The sequence below is a fragment of the Myotis yumanensis genome, unplaced genomic scaffold, assembly GCF_028538775.1.
Source record: "Myotis yumanensis isolate MYYU_CA2020_CCGP unplaced genomic scaffold, mMyoYum1.0.hap1 SCAF_17, whole genome shotgun sequence".
In the NCBI taxonomy this organism is placed as follows: domain Eukaryota; kingdom Metazoa; phylum Chordata; class Mammalia; order Chiroptera; family Vespertilionidae; genus Myotis; species Myotis yumanensis.
Genome location: NW_027223768.1, coordinates 1,045,211 through 1,062,432, shown reverse-complemented (window position 1 = coordinate 1,062,432; position 17,222 = coordinate 1,045,211). Strand labels below are relative to the sequence as shown.

Below are 17,222 nucleotides of genomic sequence, written 5' to 3'. Positions count from 1 at the left end.
ATAACCCCCAGGAAACCAGACTCCCGCTTTGTCTGTTGGCTTTTCATGACGAGACTGAATAGAACTCGAACATTCTAGAGGGATGACCTTTAAGTGGGTTAAGTCCGGGTGGGGCTGGAGCAGGGCTTCCAGGGGGCCAGGCGAGAGGCCGGAAGCTCCTCCAGCCGCTGTTCCCACGGCCCCAGGGTCCCCCGTGCCGGGGTGAGGCCCCGACACCCTCCGCAGGCGCCTGTGTGCAGGGGGCCGAGCTCACACGGGGCAGGAGGAAGGTAAGGATGCTGAGCTCCTGGCCGCGGGCAAATCGCACAAACCTCCTCCCTGCGCTCCGCCGCCCCTCCCGCCGCGGCGCACGGGGTCCTGGCGAGGCTGCCACGCGCGGTGCTGTCCCGCGCGGCTCCTCTGGCCTCAGCTGGCTCCGTGGGCGCGTCCGGCCCGGGCGCTGCTGCCCGGCCCCCAGACTCACCCGGGACCCGGGACCGACAGGCCCCAGCTGTGCGCGGGGCGGGGGCGGGGGCGGGGGCCGGAGGCGCAGCTTTGGCGACGGGGCTCGGGCGCCCGATCTTCGGTCCTGACCCGCCCCCTCACCTGCATGAGGCTGGGGACTGAGTACACGGGGGTCGGGGTGCACTGCAGTGCCCGCGCCCCGGGGAAAACGGGGTTCTGGTCCCTCCAGATCAGAGGGGAGAGGGTGGGGGGACCGCGCCGTGGGGGTGGGGGTGGGGGTGGGGATGGGGGGGCCGGCGAACGGGCGCCGTCTCCCTGCGAGGCGCTGCCGGGCCGCCCTGGGCCGGGTCTCCTCCATCCGGACCGAGAGGCGAGTCCGGAGGAGGACGCGCCCCCCGCGGGCTGTGCGGGCCCCGACCTTCCCGGCGACGGCGGAGAGTTAGACCCACGGGTGCGGGCGGGACGGGCGGCCGGGCGCGGAGGGGCCTTTCTCGGCGGCGCGGCTGCTCCGGGGTGTCCTGCCGCGGGAGGGGGTCCTCGCCCGGGGGCGGCCTGCCCAGCGCGGGGGCTGGAATTCCAGGCTCGGCGCCCCGGTCGCTCCCGTCCCCCACCCCCCAACCCCCCCCACACACACACCCCCACCCCGCGGTCCTGCCCGGAGGAGGGGCGCCCGGCCGCGGTGGCGTGAGCGGGGCCGGGCCGGGGGAGCAGCGCCGCCCCTCGCCGGCGGGGCGGGCGCGGGCGGCTCATTGGTCGGCGGGCGGCGGCCCAGCCCTCGGGCGGGCGGAGGCGGGGGCCGGGCGTGCGGGGCGGCGGGCGGACGAGGCTCCGGGACCAGTCGGATCGCGCCGCCCAGGGAGCGAGCTCGGAGCGTGTGCGCGCGGCCACTCCCGGGCCGGAGCCGAGAGCCAGACCCGAGCAGCCCCGCCATGACCCACTTCAACAAGGGCCCGTCCTACGGGCTCTCGGCCGAGGTCAAGAACAAGGTGCGCGGGCCGGGCGGGTGGGGTCCCGGGCCGGCGGGTGGGGTCCCGGGCCGGCGGGTGGGGTCCCCGGGCCGGGCTTCGCGGCGCCGGACGTCGAGCGGCAGGAGTGGCCGCGCCCCCTCCCGCCCCGGCGCCTCCGGGCTTTGTTCCCGCCGCGGCCGGACGGTCGGCGGGCGGGGTCCGGGCCTGGGTCCCGGGCCGCGGCTGCAGGACCCTCCCTCCGGCCGGGGTGCACCCCGCGCGGCCACCCGCCCGAGGTGGGGCCGGTCTGCGCGGCCGGGACCGGGACCAGCCCCCGCCGTGCGCCCCGGGCGCCCTCCCCCTGCCCCCACCCCCGGCTGAGCGCGCCGCGAGCGAAGTTAGGGGGTGCGCGGCCGCCGGGCCCTTTGTTCCCGGGGAGGGACCGCCGCGCGCCCCCCGCCCCCGACGCGGGCCCCGGAGGAGCGGACCCGCGGGACCTGCGCCTCCCGGACCTCGGCGCCTCGGGACAAAGCGCGCGCCGCTCTGCGCTGCCATCGGCGGGGACCTGAGCGTTTTTTGTGCCTTTTTTTCTTCCTTTCTTTTTTGATGAAAACTGAGAAGTTTGTGTCCCGGAGGCTGTAACGGTCTCGGGTTGCTCCGCGGCTGCTTTTGTTCGGGGCCGGCCTGGCGGGGTGCGTGCGCGGCGGCCGGGCGGTGGGCGCTCGCTTCGCCTCGGCCGGGCCGCGGGCCTGGGGCCGGGATGGGGGCCCCCTCCCCAAATCCTCTCCTTCCTGCCGACGCCGCATTCCTGGCCCGTGACATCAGGGGCTCGGGCGCAGCCAATCGGCGCGGCGCTGCGCACAGACCGCTCATTGTCTGGCCGCGCCGCTGGCCGGAGCCCACAAAGGGCCGCCGCCGGGCGGGGGCCGCGCGTCCGGGAGCCGCGTCCGAGTCCCCGGCCGGCGGAGCGGGGCGCCCAGCGTGGGGCCGGCCCGGGGCGTCTCCCCCGCCCGGCGGACCCGAGGGGCTGGGCCAGCTGCCCGCCGGTCCCCGCATCCGGTCAAGTTCAGCCCTGAGATCCCGGAGGGGTCACGGCAGCCCTCGCTCTGACACGAACCTGTGGGTTGTTCCTGTGCGTCGCCCTCACTGGGAAAGTTTCCTGAACTTTTTTTTTAAAGAGCAGAAAAGTGAGCGGCTTGGGTCTGACGGATCCCAATCCCCACCCACTGCAGACCTTGCAGACAGTACCCCCGGTTCAGGGGTGGGGGTCCACCCTGGGCCTGGGGGTCCACCCTGGGGCCACCGAGTCTTCGGGGTCTACCCTGGGCCGCCGGGCCTGGGCGAGCAGTGGTTCTGGTTCTTGGCGGCAGCGGCCAGCCCGAACCCCCTGTTGTGAGCGGGGCGCTGACACTGGCGGTCCGGCCTGTCCTGGGACTGGCCTGGCCTTTCTCGGCGTTAATATCCAGCTGGTTTCTCTCTGTGATGATGAGCAGCTTCTCACCCTGCAGGGAGGCTCCGCCGAGGCCGCCGCTGTGATTGTTGGTCAGACTCCGGTTCGGAAACTGTGCACACTGTTAGGACCCGGCCTGTGCCAGCAGCCCTCCCCTCACTCGCCGAGCAGCCCGGGCCGGGTGGCCGTCGTTATAAAGACCAGGAGGGTGCGAGTCTCGGTTAAAGAAGAGCCACTCGGGCTCAGCGGCTGAGCAGCCACCCTGAACCGCGTGGCGGGCTCGGTCCCCAGTGGGGGGCGTGCAGCAGGCAGCCCATCCATGATTCTCTCACCATGGATGTTTCCATCTCCCTCTCCCTTCCTCTCTGAAATCAACAAAAACATTATTTTTTAAAGGTTCAAGAAGAAAGTTGGAACATGCTAAGCACATTAACTCTGAGGAGGATGTCTGAGGGCGGGCTGGGTGTTCTGCTACTTCTCACCTGCCCCCCCCCCCCCCCCCGGCTTTTTCTTCACGTGCTGCACAGCCACAGGTCTCTTCTGTGCAAGGGTTTTGCTTTTCCCTTAAAACCTCATTTAACTGAATGGAAAAAGCATAAGCCCCCTGGGGGGGGCGGGGAATGGGCCTTGGGGTCCAGCCCACCAGGTCCTGTCCGCTCCCTGCCACTTCTGCCTCGTGTGATAAGATACTTGCTTGCCAAGATGATCAACTTGGTAGAAACACAAAGTTACTCTTTTTTAAATAAATGGGCAAGAAGATGTTTGAAAACGGCCTAAAAGGTCGAGTCTTTCAGCCTGGCTTATGATCAGTGTCTCTTTAATAGCAACAAAAGGGTCAATAACTTGCAACCCACAGAGACCTGTCTGGAGCCTAAGATGGGGCAGTGTAGCAGCTGGGCAGGTAGTTCCAGGAGCCGTGGGATTAGCCAGGTCTCAGGTGGCTCACCCAGCCCTCGGGGGCGGGCAGGAAGAGGGGGCACCGTGTGCCTGAGAAGCGGGGAGAAGCCTGGAGGAAGCAGCCTTTCCTGACACGTGGCGTGAACGGGGCGTCGGTCCGGGGGTTCCTTGTGTGGCCGAGGCTGCCGTGACACAGTCTTAGCAAATGACAGGGGGCACTTTCTTGGGGGGGGCGGTGCTGGGGGGGCAGTGGGAGGAGCTAATGGGGATGTTAAGCCTGGAATCGCAGGCACAGCCTAACAGCTCTGCCCCAGGGGATGTGGGATCCGAGCTCACAGCATCTCCGTGGTTACAGCCGGGTATCCATCCCTCAGCATGGAAAAGCCACAGGGAAGACGTGCTGCCAGCCTGGAGGGCCCTGAGAAGTGGCATAGCCTGCGGCGATGGCTCGGCAGGCCCCGGGTCCTGGGGGCCCACCTGTGCCCGGGCACACGTGGTCGCTCCGAGGGGGCCCTGGTTGGGGTGACAGGTGCCTGCCCTGTTTTGCTGGCAGAGCCCCAGCTTCGTGGTCAGATGCGCCCACGGCTTGTCTACAGCTCCCCCCACGTCCCGGCTCAAAAACAGGTTTCTCATTCAAGGCCTTTTCCTTGTCCGTCTCCCCACCAGCCACAGGCTCTCTTGTTCGCGGACGAGGTCGTCCATTCGGATCTGTGTTTTACAGCAGAACTGGGCGCGGGCGGGAGCTCAGTCAGCATCGCTGGGTCTGATGAGCTGGCCCCTCAGGGATGGGGATTGTCGCGCTGTGGGCGGCGTCTGCAGGGGAGTCTGGGGTGAGGGGGATGTTTTTGACGGCCGTCGTGGTTTTATAGCTTATCCGGCCCATCTGCAGAGCCCGCAGCCCTGAAGCTCAGTGGCCGGCTCAGGGCAGCCCTGACGCCGGGGACCTGCGAGGGGACCATGCGCCTCTCCCCATTCCCTTAGGGGCCAGCAGTCGCCCCCTGGAGGCCTTGCTGGGACTGCCCCCTGCTGGGGGGGCGGGGAGGCCATTGACTTCCCAGCTTGTCCTGAGCCACCGTGACAATGATCTGTGACGTCAACACATCACACCACTGGATGCTCTCGGGGTCCCAGCCAGTCCTTCCCCTTCCCACCCAGGGAGCGGGCAGCTGCTTCGGGGGGTCGGGGGCAGCGGACTAGGGGGTGAGGGGCAGGTGCCTGCAGCTCCAGGCCTGGCTCCAGGCTCCAGGCCTCAGCCCTGGAGAAGCCCGGGCACCGACCGCTGCACCGTCAGCCTGAGCTCAGGGTGGAAGCCCCGGGGCTGGTGGGGCTGGGCAGGCCAACTGCGGGGCCGGAGCTGGACTTTGGGGCCGTCATTACGCAGAAATACAAGCAGGTCTCTCCATTTTATAAAACCTGGCCCTGGGGACTCGGAGGCTGTCGGCGAGAAGGGGGAGCCTGGTGGCTGAGGATGGACCGTGGAGACTGACTGGGTTGGAACCTCGGTTCTAGCTCTGACTCTGGCCGAGGAACCTGTGTCTCACCTGTGACGTGGAGGGGGGGGTGTCACCTGCCTGCCCAGGGCTGTGGGGAGACACTTGTGTGTCTGCGGGCAGCTGCCACCCTGAGCGCGCGTTAGGGGTGTGGGCTCCGCTGCTGCCTGGCACCCGGGCCGGCCGCCCTGACGCCCTGACCCGGCGCTGTCCTTCCCCTCCCCTCGCAGCGGGATGCGCGCTCCCGGGCCCTCATCCGGGCCCAGCTGTGGAAGCCGGTCCCTGAGCAGAGACTAACCCTGAGTTTCCCTCCGTGCGTGGGGGCATTTCTCCTGCGGGTTCTGCCCCTGCCCGGCCATGGGGGCGCAAGGGGCTGCAGAAGGTGCCCGGTGGACAGTGGACGGAGCGGGCCTGGTGCCCGACGTGGAAGGAAGCGGGGGACAGTCAGTTCACACACGTGGCTCCGCTTTGGATGTGGGACTAGCACCAGCCGCCCCGCTTCCAACCCAGTGCGGGGGCCTGCGAGCCCATCAGATGCCCACCGAGCCACCGCTGAGCTGGGACCCCCCCCCCCAGGGCACCCCTGCCCACAGGGCCCCCACAGTGCACACCCCCCCTCCATAGGGCGCCCCCTGCCCTGCCTGCTGGCCGCTGCCTTCTCCTGTCTACAGAGGCCTGTGTGCTGCATGCGCCCGCGCACCCGCCCACCCGCCCACCCGGCCAGGCTTTGGGTTCTGAAATGTCCTTCCCCCTTCGGTGGGTTCTGCCACCTTCCAGCACCTTCTAAAGCCCAGGCGGGTGGCTGTCTCCTGGAGGGGGCGGAGCTTCTTGGTCTGAGGCGCATCGCCAGCCCCAGGAGGGGCGCTCAGCCGGACTAAGTGGTTCAGGGCATCTCTCTCGCTTCCTGGTCATCGAAACCCTTTCCTGCAAATGGGAAGTGCAGGCGGCGATGGCGCCCTCTCAGCAGGGCGGCTGCGAAGCAGTCAGGGGTCGGCTTTTGTGACTTCGGAAGGAGGAAGGAGGAAACCCTCCTGGGACCAGGGCTGGCGCTGCTGACCCCTAAGGCCCCTGATGGGCAGGGGAGGGATTCCCAGGCCCCGGCTCCTACACGGGACTGAGGCCAGCGCCTGGGGGAGAGGGGAGGGCAGCCCGGGAGCTCCAGGCCGCGGCCCTGTGCAGACCCGCCAATGGAGGCCTGGACCGGCCCTGCCTCCGGCTGCCACGGGTCAGGGGACCACTGAGCTGTGTCTCCAGGAGGCACCTGTCAGGGAGGCTGGCAGGAAGGAGGAAGCGGCGATGCCTGTCTCCAGGTGGGAGAATGGGACAGTGTCTGAGCCGCAGGCCCATCAAAGGTGCTCTTGTTCAGACAGGGGTGCCCGCGCTGGGCCGGGTGCAGGGAAGATGCTGGCGGGGGAGTGGCGGGGGCGGGGGGGGGAGGGGGCAGGGGGGCAACCTGCCGAGGGAGGAGGTTCCCAGAGACAAGCTGGCAGGAGTGGGGGACCCATGGCTCGGCCCCCCTCCGTGGCGAAGTGGTGCCGGATGGCGGAGGCGGGGCCAGGAGGAGCCTCGGGCTGGGGCTGCTCTGCCCTGGGCCTGGGCCGAGGCCTCTGGGGCCTGTGGCTCTGCTGGTGGCTGTCAGCAGCCCTCGCAACCTCCCCTCCAGGAGACCTGGCCCGGTGCTTCCGCCCTCCGGGTCTGTGCCCAGGGTGCCCTCCAGCCAGGGCGACGGCAGCTCTGTGGGGAGGGAGGAGGCCGGCCTGTCTGGGCGAGTCCACCTCCCCATCTGTAAGGAGGGGCAGGGACGGTTGCCCAGGGTTTCCCAGCTCAGTCCCCACCCCTGTCTCGTTGAAGGGACCCCTCCTTGGCTCCTCAGGCTGTTGCAGTCAAACAAGATGCCCGGCCGGCCTGGCTCAGTGGTGAGCATCGACCTAGGAACCAGGAGGTCACAGTCCCATTCCCGGTCATTGCCGGCTCGATCCCCAGCGGGGGTGTGCAGGAGGCAGCCGATCCATGATTCTCATCACTGATGCTTTTCTCTCTCTCTCTCTCTCTCTCTCTCTCTCTCTCTGAAATCAATACAAATATATTTTTTAAAAATAATGTTTTATAAAGACTCGCGCAGACCAAGGCAGCCTGGCTCTCTGGCTCACCGAGTGTGCGTGACCAGCAGTTGCCCCTGAGGCTCCGGGGCCGGGTTTGCACGCACCTTGAATAACTTGTTATTAAGCCAGGATCTTTCGGACCCGGATTTTCCTAACTGCCCCACTTTCACCTTCTCTAAGGGCAGCACGTGTGCCCACTCACTTCCAAATCGTCAGCGACCAGAGAGCAGATCTGAATCTGAGTCGCCAGGCGCTCCTGGCTGACGTCCGGGCCCAGCGGGCGTGGCTGTCCCTCCCGGCGGCGGCTCGGGTTACTCCTCCGCGGGACCCACGGAGCCGTGGACAGAGGGCCCTTTATCAGAAGCAAAACAAACCCGCGCCGGCTCCGTCGGAGACGACTAGAAGGGAGATGAAGGCGATGGCTGCCCAGCGCACAGGCATCAGGTGCCGACGCCTCGTGACCGGGGACGCCCTGCGCCTGGCGTTTTCCTGGTCTGGCCTCACCACTCACTGGGTGCCCACTGCGCCCGGCGTGGGCTCGGGGCTGGAGGACGATTCAGCCCGGCCACCCGCAGGAAGACTCGGGCGGGTGGTCTCAGGGATGCGCACTGTGTGGGCTCCGGGATGCAGGCCCGGCCCCCAGGGCCCCGCCTCCCCGGAGTCCACTGGCCGGGCGGGGCTCTGAGCCGGCCTCGGCCCCGGCGGGTGGGGGTGAGACGGATGGGGTCCCTCGGGTTCCGCGTGTGCCAAGGCCCCGCACACCCACGAGCTGTGCAGCGCGTGAACCCTGTGAGGCGTTACCTCTGGTTCTTCGGGAACCTGCCCGCTCCCCCCCTGGGTCAGTGTGAGCTTCACACCCCGGCAGCTGCTCTGAGCTCCGCCGTCCGTCCGCGCAGAGGTCAGGCCCCGAGGGCCGCGTCGCCCTGTCCCGCGTCAGTGACACTGTCTGCGCGAGGCCTGGGTCCCGACCTCGAGCTGTTTAACGGCGTCTTTGCTTTTCACGGTGGCCGCGCGCCGGCCTCGGGGCCTGGTGTCCATCGGCACCCGTTTGGAGGGAGGACGTGGTGCCTGGCCTGGTCCGAGGACGGCTGCACCTGAGGCCCCGCTCCGTCCTCAGGACCGATGCCGTGTGGGTGACAGTCACTGCTCCCCCTCGGGGTCCTGGCGGAGCCGGGAACCACATGAGCAGGAGACAGGTTCGCAGGAGCGTGACCAGACGTGTGGCGTCTGTGCGGACAGACCGCCGCCAGAGCATGGGCCCCGGGACAGTCGGCCGGGAGGCTCAGGTGCCGCTGTGAGCGGAGGACACGGGTGGGGATGGGGCTTCGAAGGGGAGGAAGGCAGGTCACGTGGAGACAGCAGGGCAGTTGTTGGGTACATGAGTGCCTGCCGGGCCGCCGGGAGGGTGGACTTTGCTCACACAGGCCTCCCTGCCCCCGACACTGGCCCCAGTGAACCGCAGCAGCCTTCTGGCAGGGGAGGCCCGGAGGGGGAGGCCAGAGGCTGAGGTTTTTGTGGGGGGTTTTGGGGTATTTTTTTGGTGTTTTGTTTTTTTTTTTAGTCTTTTGTTTCTTAAAAATAACCAGCTTAAAACAGTCACATCCCGGCAGCCCTGCCCAGGTGGCCCCGGGAGAACGGCGACTCCTGGGAGAACAGGGCGGGTTAGGTTACTGCCTCAGGTCACACGTTAGAGTGTTTGACGTCTACTTCAGGCATGTGACCTGGCCGGTGGCATCCCTGTGGACACGGGTGCGTCTGCAGGGGCTCCAGGGGGCAGGTCCCAGGTGGGGACAATGCTAGGCCTGACCCTCATCCTGTTCTAGGTCTCCAGGCATCGAGGGGGGCAGGGGGGCGGGGGCGGTGGCCAGTCCCCATCTCTCTGGTCTCCCGTTATGTTCGACACCTGACTTCATTCTCTTTGGGGCAGATACCTCCCCACATCCACTTCCTCTTCGTCTCTTGCTTTCGGGGGGGACTTCCTGCAGGGGCCTCCCGCAGGCTCCGTATAGGGGTGTCTGCCAGGGAGGGGGGGTGGACAGATGGGAGGCCCCGCTCTGGGCACCTGAGGACGGGGAAGAACCGGCAGGCCTCTGAAGGTCACCAGGGAAGGTCACTGAAATAAACCCCGAGGCAGCGTAAAGACATGAGGCTGATGATGGACTGGGAGGGAGCGGTACTGAGACAGTCAGGCTGCAGTCGCCAGGCCTTTCACTCGGTGGGTTTAGGCCGACAGCGAGTGGCCAGGAAGGACACATCGGCATCTCCCGCCTGACGCCCGGAAATTACAGCTTTTTGGTGGAAATGGTGGGTGAGCTCCACCGGCCGAAGCTTCTTTTTTAACGGCCTTGCTCGAGGGCCGCACCAGACCCTCGGAAGCCGCCTGGTGGGTGGTGGGTGGTGGGTGGTGGGTGGTGGGTGGTGGGTGAGTGTCCCCGCCTGGCTGGCCCCGACCCGCTGCGTCCAGGAGGAGAGACCTCGTGAAATAGGTTCCTTTTCCTAGATGGTCTCATGAGAATGTTCTTTTCATTTTCAACTTGTTTATAAGAAAGAGCACACATTCCTAGATCGTGAATTCTGCGTAGCTGGCGTGGCTGCAGGAAGCTCGCTTCTTTTCAAAGTATTAGCGGTATTTGGGCGTAAAAGCCAAAACCCAGTCACATGACGTGGGCGACACCTCCTCATGGTTAGCTCACCACCACCCCTCCTCCTCGGTCCCAGCTTCTCCCCACGCTGCCCCATTTCCCCGCTCACCCAGGGCAGGTTTATTCGTCCTGAAGCGCCAGGGGTGCGTTGGGCCGGCCAGGGACCGCGTGTCCCGCCGTGGTCCCCGCGGAGGCGGCAGCAGAGCGGGTGTGAGGCTGGGGGACGGGGTGCTCACGCCGGCCCCGTGTTCCAGATCGCGTCCAAGTACGACCCGCAGGCCGAGGAGGACCTGCGCGGCTGGATCGAGGAGGTGACCGGCATGAGCATCGGCACCAGCTTCCAGCTGGGCCTGAAGGACGGCATCATCCTCTGCGAGTGAGTCTGCCCCAGGCCGAGCCCCTCGGGACCGCGCCTCCCCCACCTCCCACCCCGCCCCGGCCAGGCCACCGCCCGACCCCCCTGGTGCCAGGATCTACGCTTCCTGCATGGGGGCTGTGGGGGCCCAGCGCCGCCTCCTGGGACCCGCAGCGAGCTGTCCTCCCCCCCTCCCCCCTCAGGCTCATCAACAAGCTCCAGCCGGGCTCCGTGAAGAAGGTCAACGAGTCCTCGCTGAACTGGCCGCAGGTAACACCCCCAGGGCAGTTAACACCCCTCAGGGCAGGTAACACCCCTCAGGGCAGGTAACACCCCCCTCAGGGGTCACTTTTTTTTTTTTAAGATAAATCAAGTGGGGAGCTTGTAGGTGTTTCCTACTTCACCACAATTTCCTTTTTATATATATATATTTTTATTCACATCAGAGAAGCAGGGGGAGAGAGAGAGAGAGAAAGAGAGAGAGAGAGAGAGAGAGAGAGAGAGAGAGAGAAACATCCATGATGAGAGAGAATCACGGATCAGCTGCCTCCTGCACACCCTACACTGGGGATGGAGCCCGAAACCCGGGCCTGTGCCCTGACCGGGAATTGAACCCTGACCCCTGGTTCATAGGTCGACGCTCAGCCACTGAGCCCCGCCGGCCGGTCCAGGTGGTCACTCTTTAGGCAGCGAAACTTGATTACGTTTTCAAAATACACATTTTAGCAGAAGCCTGTGCACGGTGGCTGTGTTCTGTTCTGTTTTGTTTGTTGTTTTTAACGCTTCCGTGATTCCTTAGGATTAGCTCTGTGATTATTAGATGTTTCGTCTAGAAGTTTCCTTATATTTAGTCTCTTCTCAGAGACTTGACAAGTTTACACAGAGACACGCCACCTAGACTAGGGGAGAAACGGGAGGAAAGCGAGGACTTTAACGACTATCGGGCACCACAGCACGAACTCCGTGTGACACACAGGCAGGCGTGCGGTTCAGTAAAACTGCACAGTTGAGTCTTCAGGGTGTGTTTTGATAGAAGAGAGAATAAGCATTTAGCAACCACAAATTTATATGTAAGTTAAAACCAAAACACGATGAATGGATCACGTACCTTTTGACAAAGAGCACGTCAGCCCTGGAAAACACGGGCACGAATTCTTACAAGCACGTAAGGAAGAGCATGTTTTTGCAAAACTAAAAAAAATATCCTTTAAAATTCCTAAAAAGGCCCGGCAGCAGGCTCAGTGGTGAGCGTTGACCTGTGACCCGGGAGGTCAGGGTTCCATTCCCGGTCAGGGCACAGGCCCGGGGTGCGGCCGGGTCCCGGAAAGACCAGTGCGTCTCCCACTGGGAAGGGCTCTCCTTCCCCTCGCTCCTCGCCCGGAGGAACCGTGCCCCGAGGGAGCGGCCGGAGCCTCGCCGAGCGGCGGCCACGAGGACGCAGAGGCCTCGGTGACAGGGTCCCTCTCGCTGCCGGTGCCATGTGACCCTCTCCTTCCAGTTGGAGAACATCGGCAACTTCATCAAAGCCATCCAGGCGTACGGCATGAAGCCCCACGACATCTTCGAGGCCAACGACCTGTTCGAGAACGGGAACATGACCCAGGTGCAGACGACGCTGGTGGCGCTGGCCGGCCTGGTACGTCCGTGCCGCTGTGCAGGTTCCGCCGCGCACGGGGATCGGGGACGAGCTGTGTCTTCTTGCTCCCCCCCACCCCGCCCCCGGGAGTTCAGACGGGCAGGAGGGCCTGTCCCCTCCGTAATCGTTCGCTCTCTGGGAGGCCGCTGAGCCCATCAGACGCTCACACGCCTGCGGCCTGAGGTCCCAGGTGTGGCAGCGACGGCCTCGCCTGGGCTCCCGGGCCCCGTGTGGGCCGCGCCGGAGGCCTTCACCTGTGGGTAGACCTTCGGCCAAGCTCGGCCGGCGGGGCTCAGGGGCTGTGTGTGCGTTTCCGTCCAGGCGAAAACCAAAGGCTTCCACACCACCATCGACATCGGCGTGAAGTACGCCGAGAAGCAGACACGGCGCTTCGACGAAGGGAAGCTGAAGGCCGGCCAGAGCGTCATTGGTCTGCAGGTGAGGGGGGGGCGGCTCAGTCCCTGTTCAACCACACGCACCCCCGCCAGCGAGGTGGCCGCCATCACAGGAACAGAGACCACGTGCAGGTTGGGGGGGATGTGGGTTACAGTCCGTGTCCATGTAAAGCCGCGAGATGCTGGTGACGGCTGAGAGGAGACCCCGGCACGTCATCCGACCACAGACGTGGCCGCGGGCGATGACCCTTCCCTACCTGCACTGCTTCTCTGAAGGGGATGCACTTTATGAACTCCCAGGCACCATGGGCCCATGAGGCAGTCTCACCGGACCTCAAGGCCGAGATGTCTACCCGGGGCAAGCGCTCGGGGTGTCGGCTCCGCTCCTGGGGAACCCCCAGCCGGGGTGTCTGCCCTTCCTCGGGGCCCTGGAGGGTGTCTTGGGGACACCCGGCTCAGGGCCCAGGGTGGGCTTGGCCCCGGCACTGTCTGCCGCACGCCCCCTCCAGACGGTCGGTGTGAGGTGGGTCCGTAGCTGCAGGCACACAGGGTACCCGGGGAGAGACTGGAAACCTGTTTCCCAGGAGTCAGCTGGTTACGTGATGGCAGCTCCATCGGAGAAAGCGGTAACGTTAGCACGACAGGCGTCGGAGACGAGGCAAACACGTCTCTGGTCAGTTCATCCCTTTCTATTAGGAGCTGCACGTGCGTGCTGGGGTGTTTCCACACGTGTGGGTTCACAGGCGCACACACCAGGGGAAGCTGGGAGGGGGCACCATGCTCACGGCAAACACCGAGGGGCGGGGTGACAGTCCCTTCCTCTGCTTATGCTCCGTGTGTTTCTGAGTCTTTTCCAATGAACAGCCTTCACTTTTAGTAAAAAAAATGTTTCCTTTAATCGGGCTTTTTAAGGAAAAAAAGACCAAGTGTAGAAACACGCCCATCCCGGCTGTCATCCCTCAGCCACGCGGCCCTCTCGGGGAAGGGAAGGGAAGCTCGTTCCCGCCCTCGCTGTGTCCTCCGGGCTCTGCCCCGTGGACGTGGGGTTTTCAGGACCGCCCTGCAGCTCTTTCCCCGTGAAAATGGGCCGTTGCGGGAGAGGCTGAAGCTGCTCTTGTTCCGCTGCAGAGAAAACACACCTGGGGCGAAAGCGTGCTGCCGGCCAGCGCCGGCCTCTGCCCCTCCAGTCCCGTCGCCGAGGCGGCCCCTGGCCTGTGGGAAGGGAGGGGGGGGCGGGGAGTTAACTTCTCATAATCCAGCCTCTGTGGCAGCTTTGTGTCCGTCCGTCCTTCCTGCTGCGGTTTCTGCGGTTAACGGTGAGGCCTTTATAGCCCGTGAGTTGTTGGGATCCTTCCTGTAAACGCGCCCTTCAGAGGGCGGAGGAGACTGCGCCCTGAAGGCTGCGGCGTCCGGGAACTGATGCCGGTTTTATTTGTAACTTAAAGATGGGGACCAACAAGTGCGCCAGCCAGGCGGGGATGACCGCCTACGGGACCAGGAGGCACCTGTACGACCCCAAAATGCAGACGGACAAGCCCTTTGACCAGACCACGATCAGCCTGCAGATGGGGACCAACAAAGGGGCCAGCCAGGTAAGGGGCCGCGCCCCGCCGTCGGGCCCAGCGCAGAGCAGCTGCTGCGGGTGTGGGACACGGACAGGAGGTTCCTTCCAGGAGGAGGTTTTGCTGGGAAAGCACAAGAGTGACAGGACCCCTTCTGCAGCCACACTGTGCGCGGCTCCTGCTTTGTTGGCGGTTAGAACGGCCGGCCTTCCTACCTTCCCAGCGGGAAACTGAAAGGCTACCCACTCCAAGCACATGGCTCTTTCAGTGCTCCGCCACTCACGTGTGTTTTTTTCTTTTCATTGATTTCAGAGAGAGGAAGGGAGAGGGAGAGAGAGGTAGAAGCATCAATGATGAGAGAGAATCCTACTGGGGATGGAGCCCGCACCCCGGGCCTGTGCCCTGACCGGGAGTCGAGCCGTGACCTCCTGGCTCAGAGGTTGACGCTCAGCCATGAGCCCCGCTGGCCCGGCCGCTATTGTCCCTTCTGCCCCCGCCCATCACTTGTAACTGTTCCCGAGAGAGCAGCCCTGAGCCGCGGTAACCTCTGTCCTTGCCCCGTCCCAGGCGGGAATGCTGGCGCCGGGCACCCGGAGAGACATCTACGACCAGAAGCTCACGCTGCAGCCTGTGGACAGCTCGACCATCTCCCTGCAGATGGGCACCAACAAGGTCGCCTCGCAGAAGGGCATGAGCGTGTACGGGCTGGGGCGGCAGGTCTATGACCCCAAGTACTGCGCCGCGCCCACCGAGCCCGTCATCCGCAACGGCAGCCAGGGCACGGGCACCAACGGCTCCGAGGTCAGCGACAGCGACTCCCAGGCCGAGTACCCCGACGAGTACCACGGCGGGTACCCCGACGACGACCCCCGCGAGTACCAGTACGGCGACCCCGGCCTCGGCCTCGATTACTAGGCGCGGAGGCGCCGTCCTCCGTCGCCGTCACTCCGTGGGCGCCCGGCCAGCCCTGAGTGACGCTCTCCGCCCTCCTGAACCCTAGTGCGCTTCCTGTACCTGAAGGAGAGGCTGCCTCACACCCCTCCTCCTCCGCCCGCCTCTCCCTCCGCAGCTCCTTTCCGCTGGGCAGGCCAGCCTGCAGCGACGTGACCCTGGCGCTGGGGCGAAGGGAGCCCGGGGGGCGCGGGTTCCTCCCAACAGATCTCTGCATCCTCACACTCTATGGAACTGGTGTTCGCAAGCAATAGGAGGCTTTTCTCTTACATTAGTGTCTGGCTCCTCCGAGGGAGACTAAACCCGTGCTTAGCGCTCAGGCGCCCGCCGGCTAAACCGAGAAGACGCAGCGTGTCAGCCGCTCGCGACCGATGCCCGCGGTGTGGGTCGCGGGTGGAAATGCAGGCGCGGCCGCGCTCTGGGGACGCCCGAGTCGCTCCCACCGGCGCGGGCGGCTCCGGCGCTGCAGACGCGGGGGTCTGACGGCGCGGCCCTTCCTGTTGTGCCAACGTATCGGTGTAGACTCGCTCTGTTTCAACTGTATTTATTGCTGCATTTCTCAGCATAAACTTATCCCAGTGTATTTTTTATAAATAAATATTTTTTTTGAACATTCACACGAGCCAGCAGCTGGTTATGTTAAGGACTCCTTCCCAGGGTCTGTAGTCAGTCGCTGCCTTAACATTTCTCTCCTCAACCCTCACCACAGCGCACTCTGCTTGGAAGGGGCCGGCAGGGGGGGGGGGGCGGCAGGATGGGGGACCCGGCAGGATGGGGGGCGGCAGGATGGGGGGCCGGCAGGATGGGGGACCTGCCGTTACACATAGGGACCCACAGCCAGGACTCAAACTGCTCCTGGGCCCCTGCCTAGCCTGGTGGCTCAGCTGCCCAATGTGCCTCACACCCAGCTCTGGGTCACCCTAATCCTCAGGAACATGGTGGGGGTGGGGTGGGGTGGGGTGGGGTGGGATTCTACGCTCATGCTCTTGCTCATGCTCTCGGGTGAATCAATGTTAATAGGGGGCATTCTCGGGTGGAGTCAAGATGACGGAGTAGATACACAGCTCCCCTCCTCCCGAGACCACATCAAACGTACAAAAATGAGCCCCTGGGAGACCAGCCGAGCAGAACACCCGGAACTCAGGTAGAAAGAGGCCACAGGAGACCCTGGAGGGGCGGGGCCCACACCATGTGACAGCCATGTCTCGGCTGCAGGGGTCCGCCCCCTTCCCCCGAGGTGCAGGGCGTCCCACCCCTGGCTGGGCCCCACTCTCAGGCCCAGCCAGGGGAGCGGCTGGAGCGGCACCAGGGACTCCAGGGGGGAGCTCGGGTGCCCAAGTCCAGGGTGAGGGCTGGGTCGAGGGCCGGGAACCTTCCCCAGGATGAAGCGCAGGCACCACTGCTCCTCTGTGCCGCTCCCTCCCTCCCCCGCTGCCCCGCGCAGGTGGACACAAACCCGTGCTCCCCCTTAGCCTGGCGACCACGCTTTGCCGGCCCCGGTGATTCCCTGAGGCCGCCCCATCTCTCTCACACCCCGAGTCTCTGGCAGAGCTCCCGCTGCAGGCTCCCTCAGAGGGAGGGCGGCAAGCCCCACACAGCGGCAGCCAGTCTTGGGGAGCACTGCAGCTCCCACCAGGCAGCCCCACCCACGCCGGGGCCCTCCCAGGACTCAGACCGCACGCCCCTGGAGGCTGGCTCAGGCCACACCAGATGCCTACCCAACCAGCCCTTCTGAAGGAACAGCTCCAGGGCCGGTCCCCACACAGTGCTCCTCTGCGGCAGCTGCAGCCCGCACGGCCAGTCAGCCAGGGCGAGCCGCCACCACGGTGCCTGCAGCGGCAAAGCCCAGCTCCAGCAGGAGGGCACGTGCCACCACACAAGGACACCCCTGGAGAACCGGCCCGGGTGGCTAAGGGGGCTGCTCCGCTGGCCCACAGGACACGTGTAAGACTGAGAGACACAGCACATCTGCCTACTACATGGAGCGTCCACCCAAATGAGATTAGCTCATGTCCCAGATGAAGAACAGGACAAACCTCAAGGACAGAACCAAACAAAATGGACAAACAACCTACCCCCTGCAGAGTGCAAAACACTGGTTATGAGGCTCCTCGGTGAACGTGGGAGGAGGAGGAAGGAATTCTGAGAATTTCAACAAAGAGATAGGAAATATTAAAAAGAACCAACCAGAGCTAAAGAATGCAATAGCTGAGATGAAGAATACACTGGAGGGAATCAACAGCAGATGAGCTGGAGCAGAGGATGGAATCAATGACCCAGAAGATGGGGTAGCAGCTAATACCCAATCAGAGCAGCAAAGGAAAAGAGAATTTTTTAAAGAAAAGGATAGT

The 17,222-nt window shown here is 64.9% G+C and overlaps 1 protein-coding gene across 1 annotated transcript; it reads left to right on the top strand.

The window, feature by feature from the left end:
• The first annotated feature begins 1,276 nt into the window (after positions 1 to 1,276).
• Positions 1,277 to 15,493, top strand: CNN3 (calponin 3). The gene is made up of 7 exons (XM_070397398.1): positions 1,277 to 1,430; positions 10,227 to 10,348; positions 10,531 to 10,597; positions 11,826 to 11,963; positions 12,285 to 12,401; positions 13,804 to 13,950; positions 14,488 to 15,493. The coding sequence occupies exons 1-7, from the start codon at positions 1,374 to 1,376 to the stop codon at positions 14,833 to 14,835; spliced, it is 996 nt and encodes a 331-aa protein (XP_070253499.1). The 5' UTR covers positions 1,277 to 1,373; the 3' UTR covers positions 14,836 to 15,493.
• The last annotated feature ends 1,729 nt before the right edge of the window (positions 15,494 to 17,222 follow it).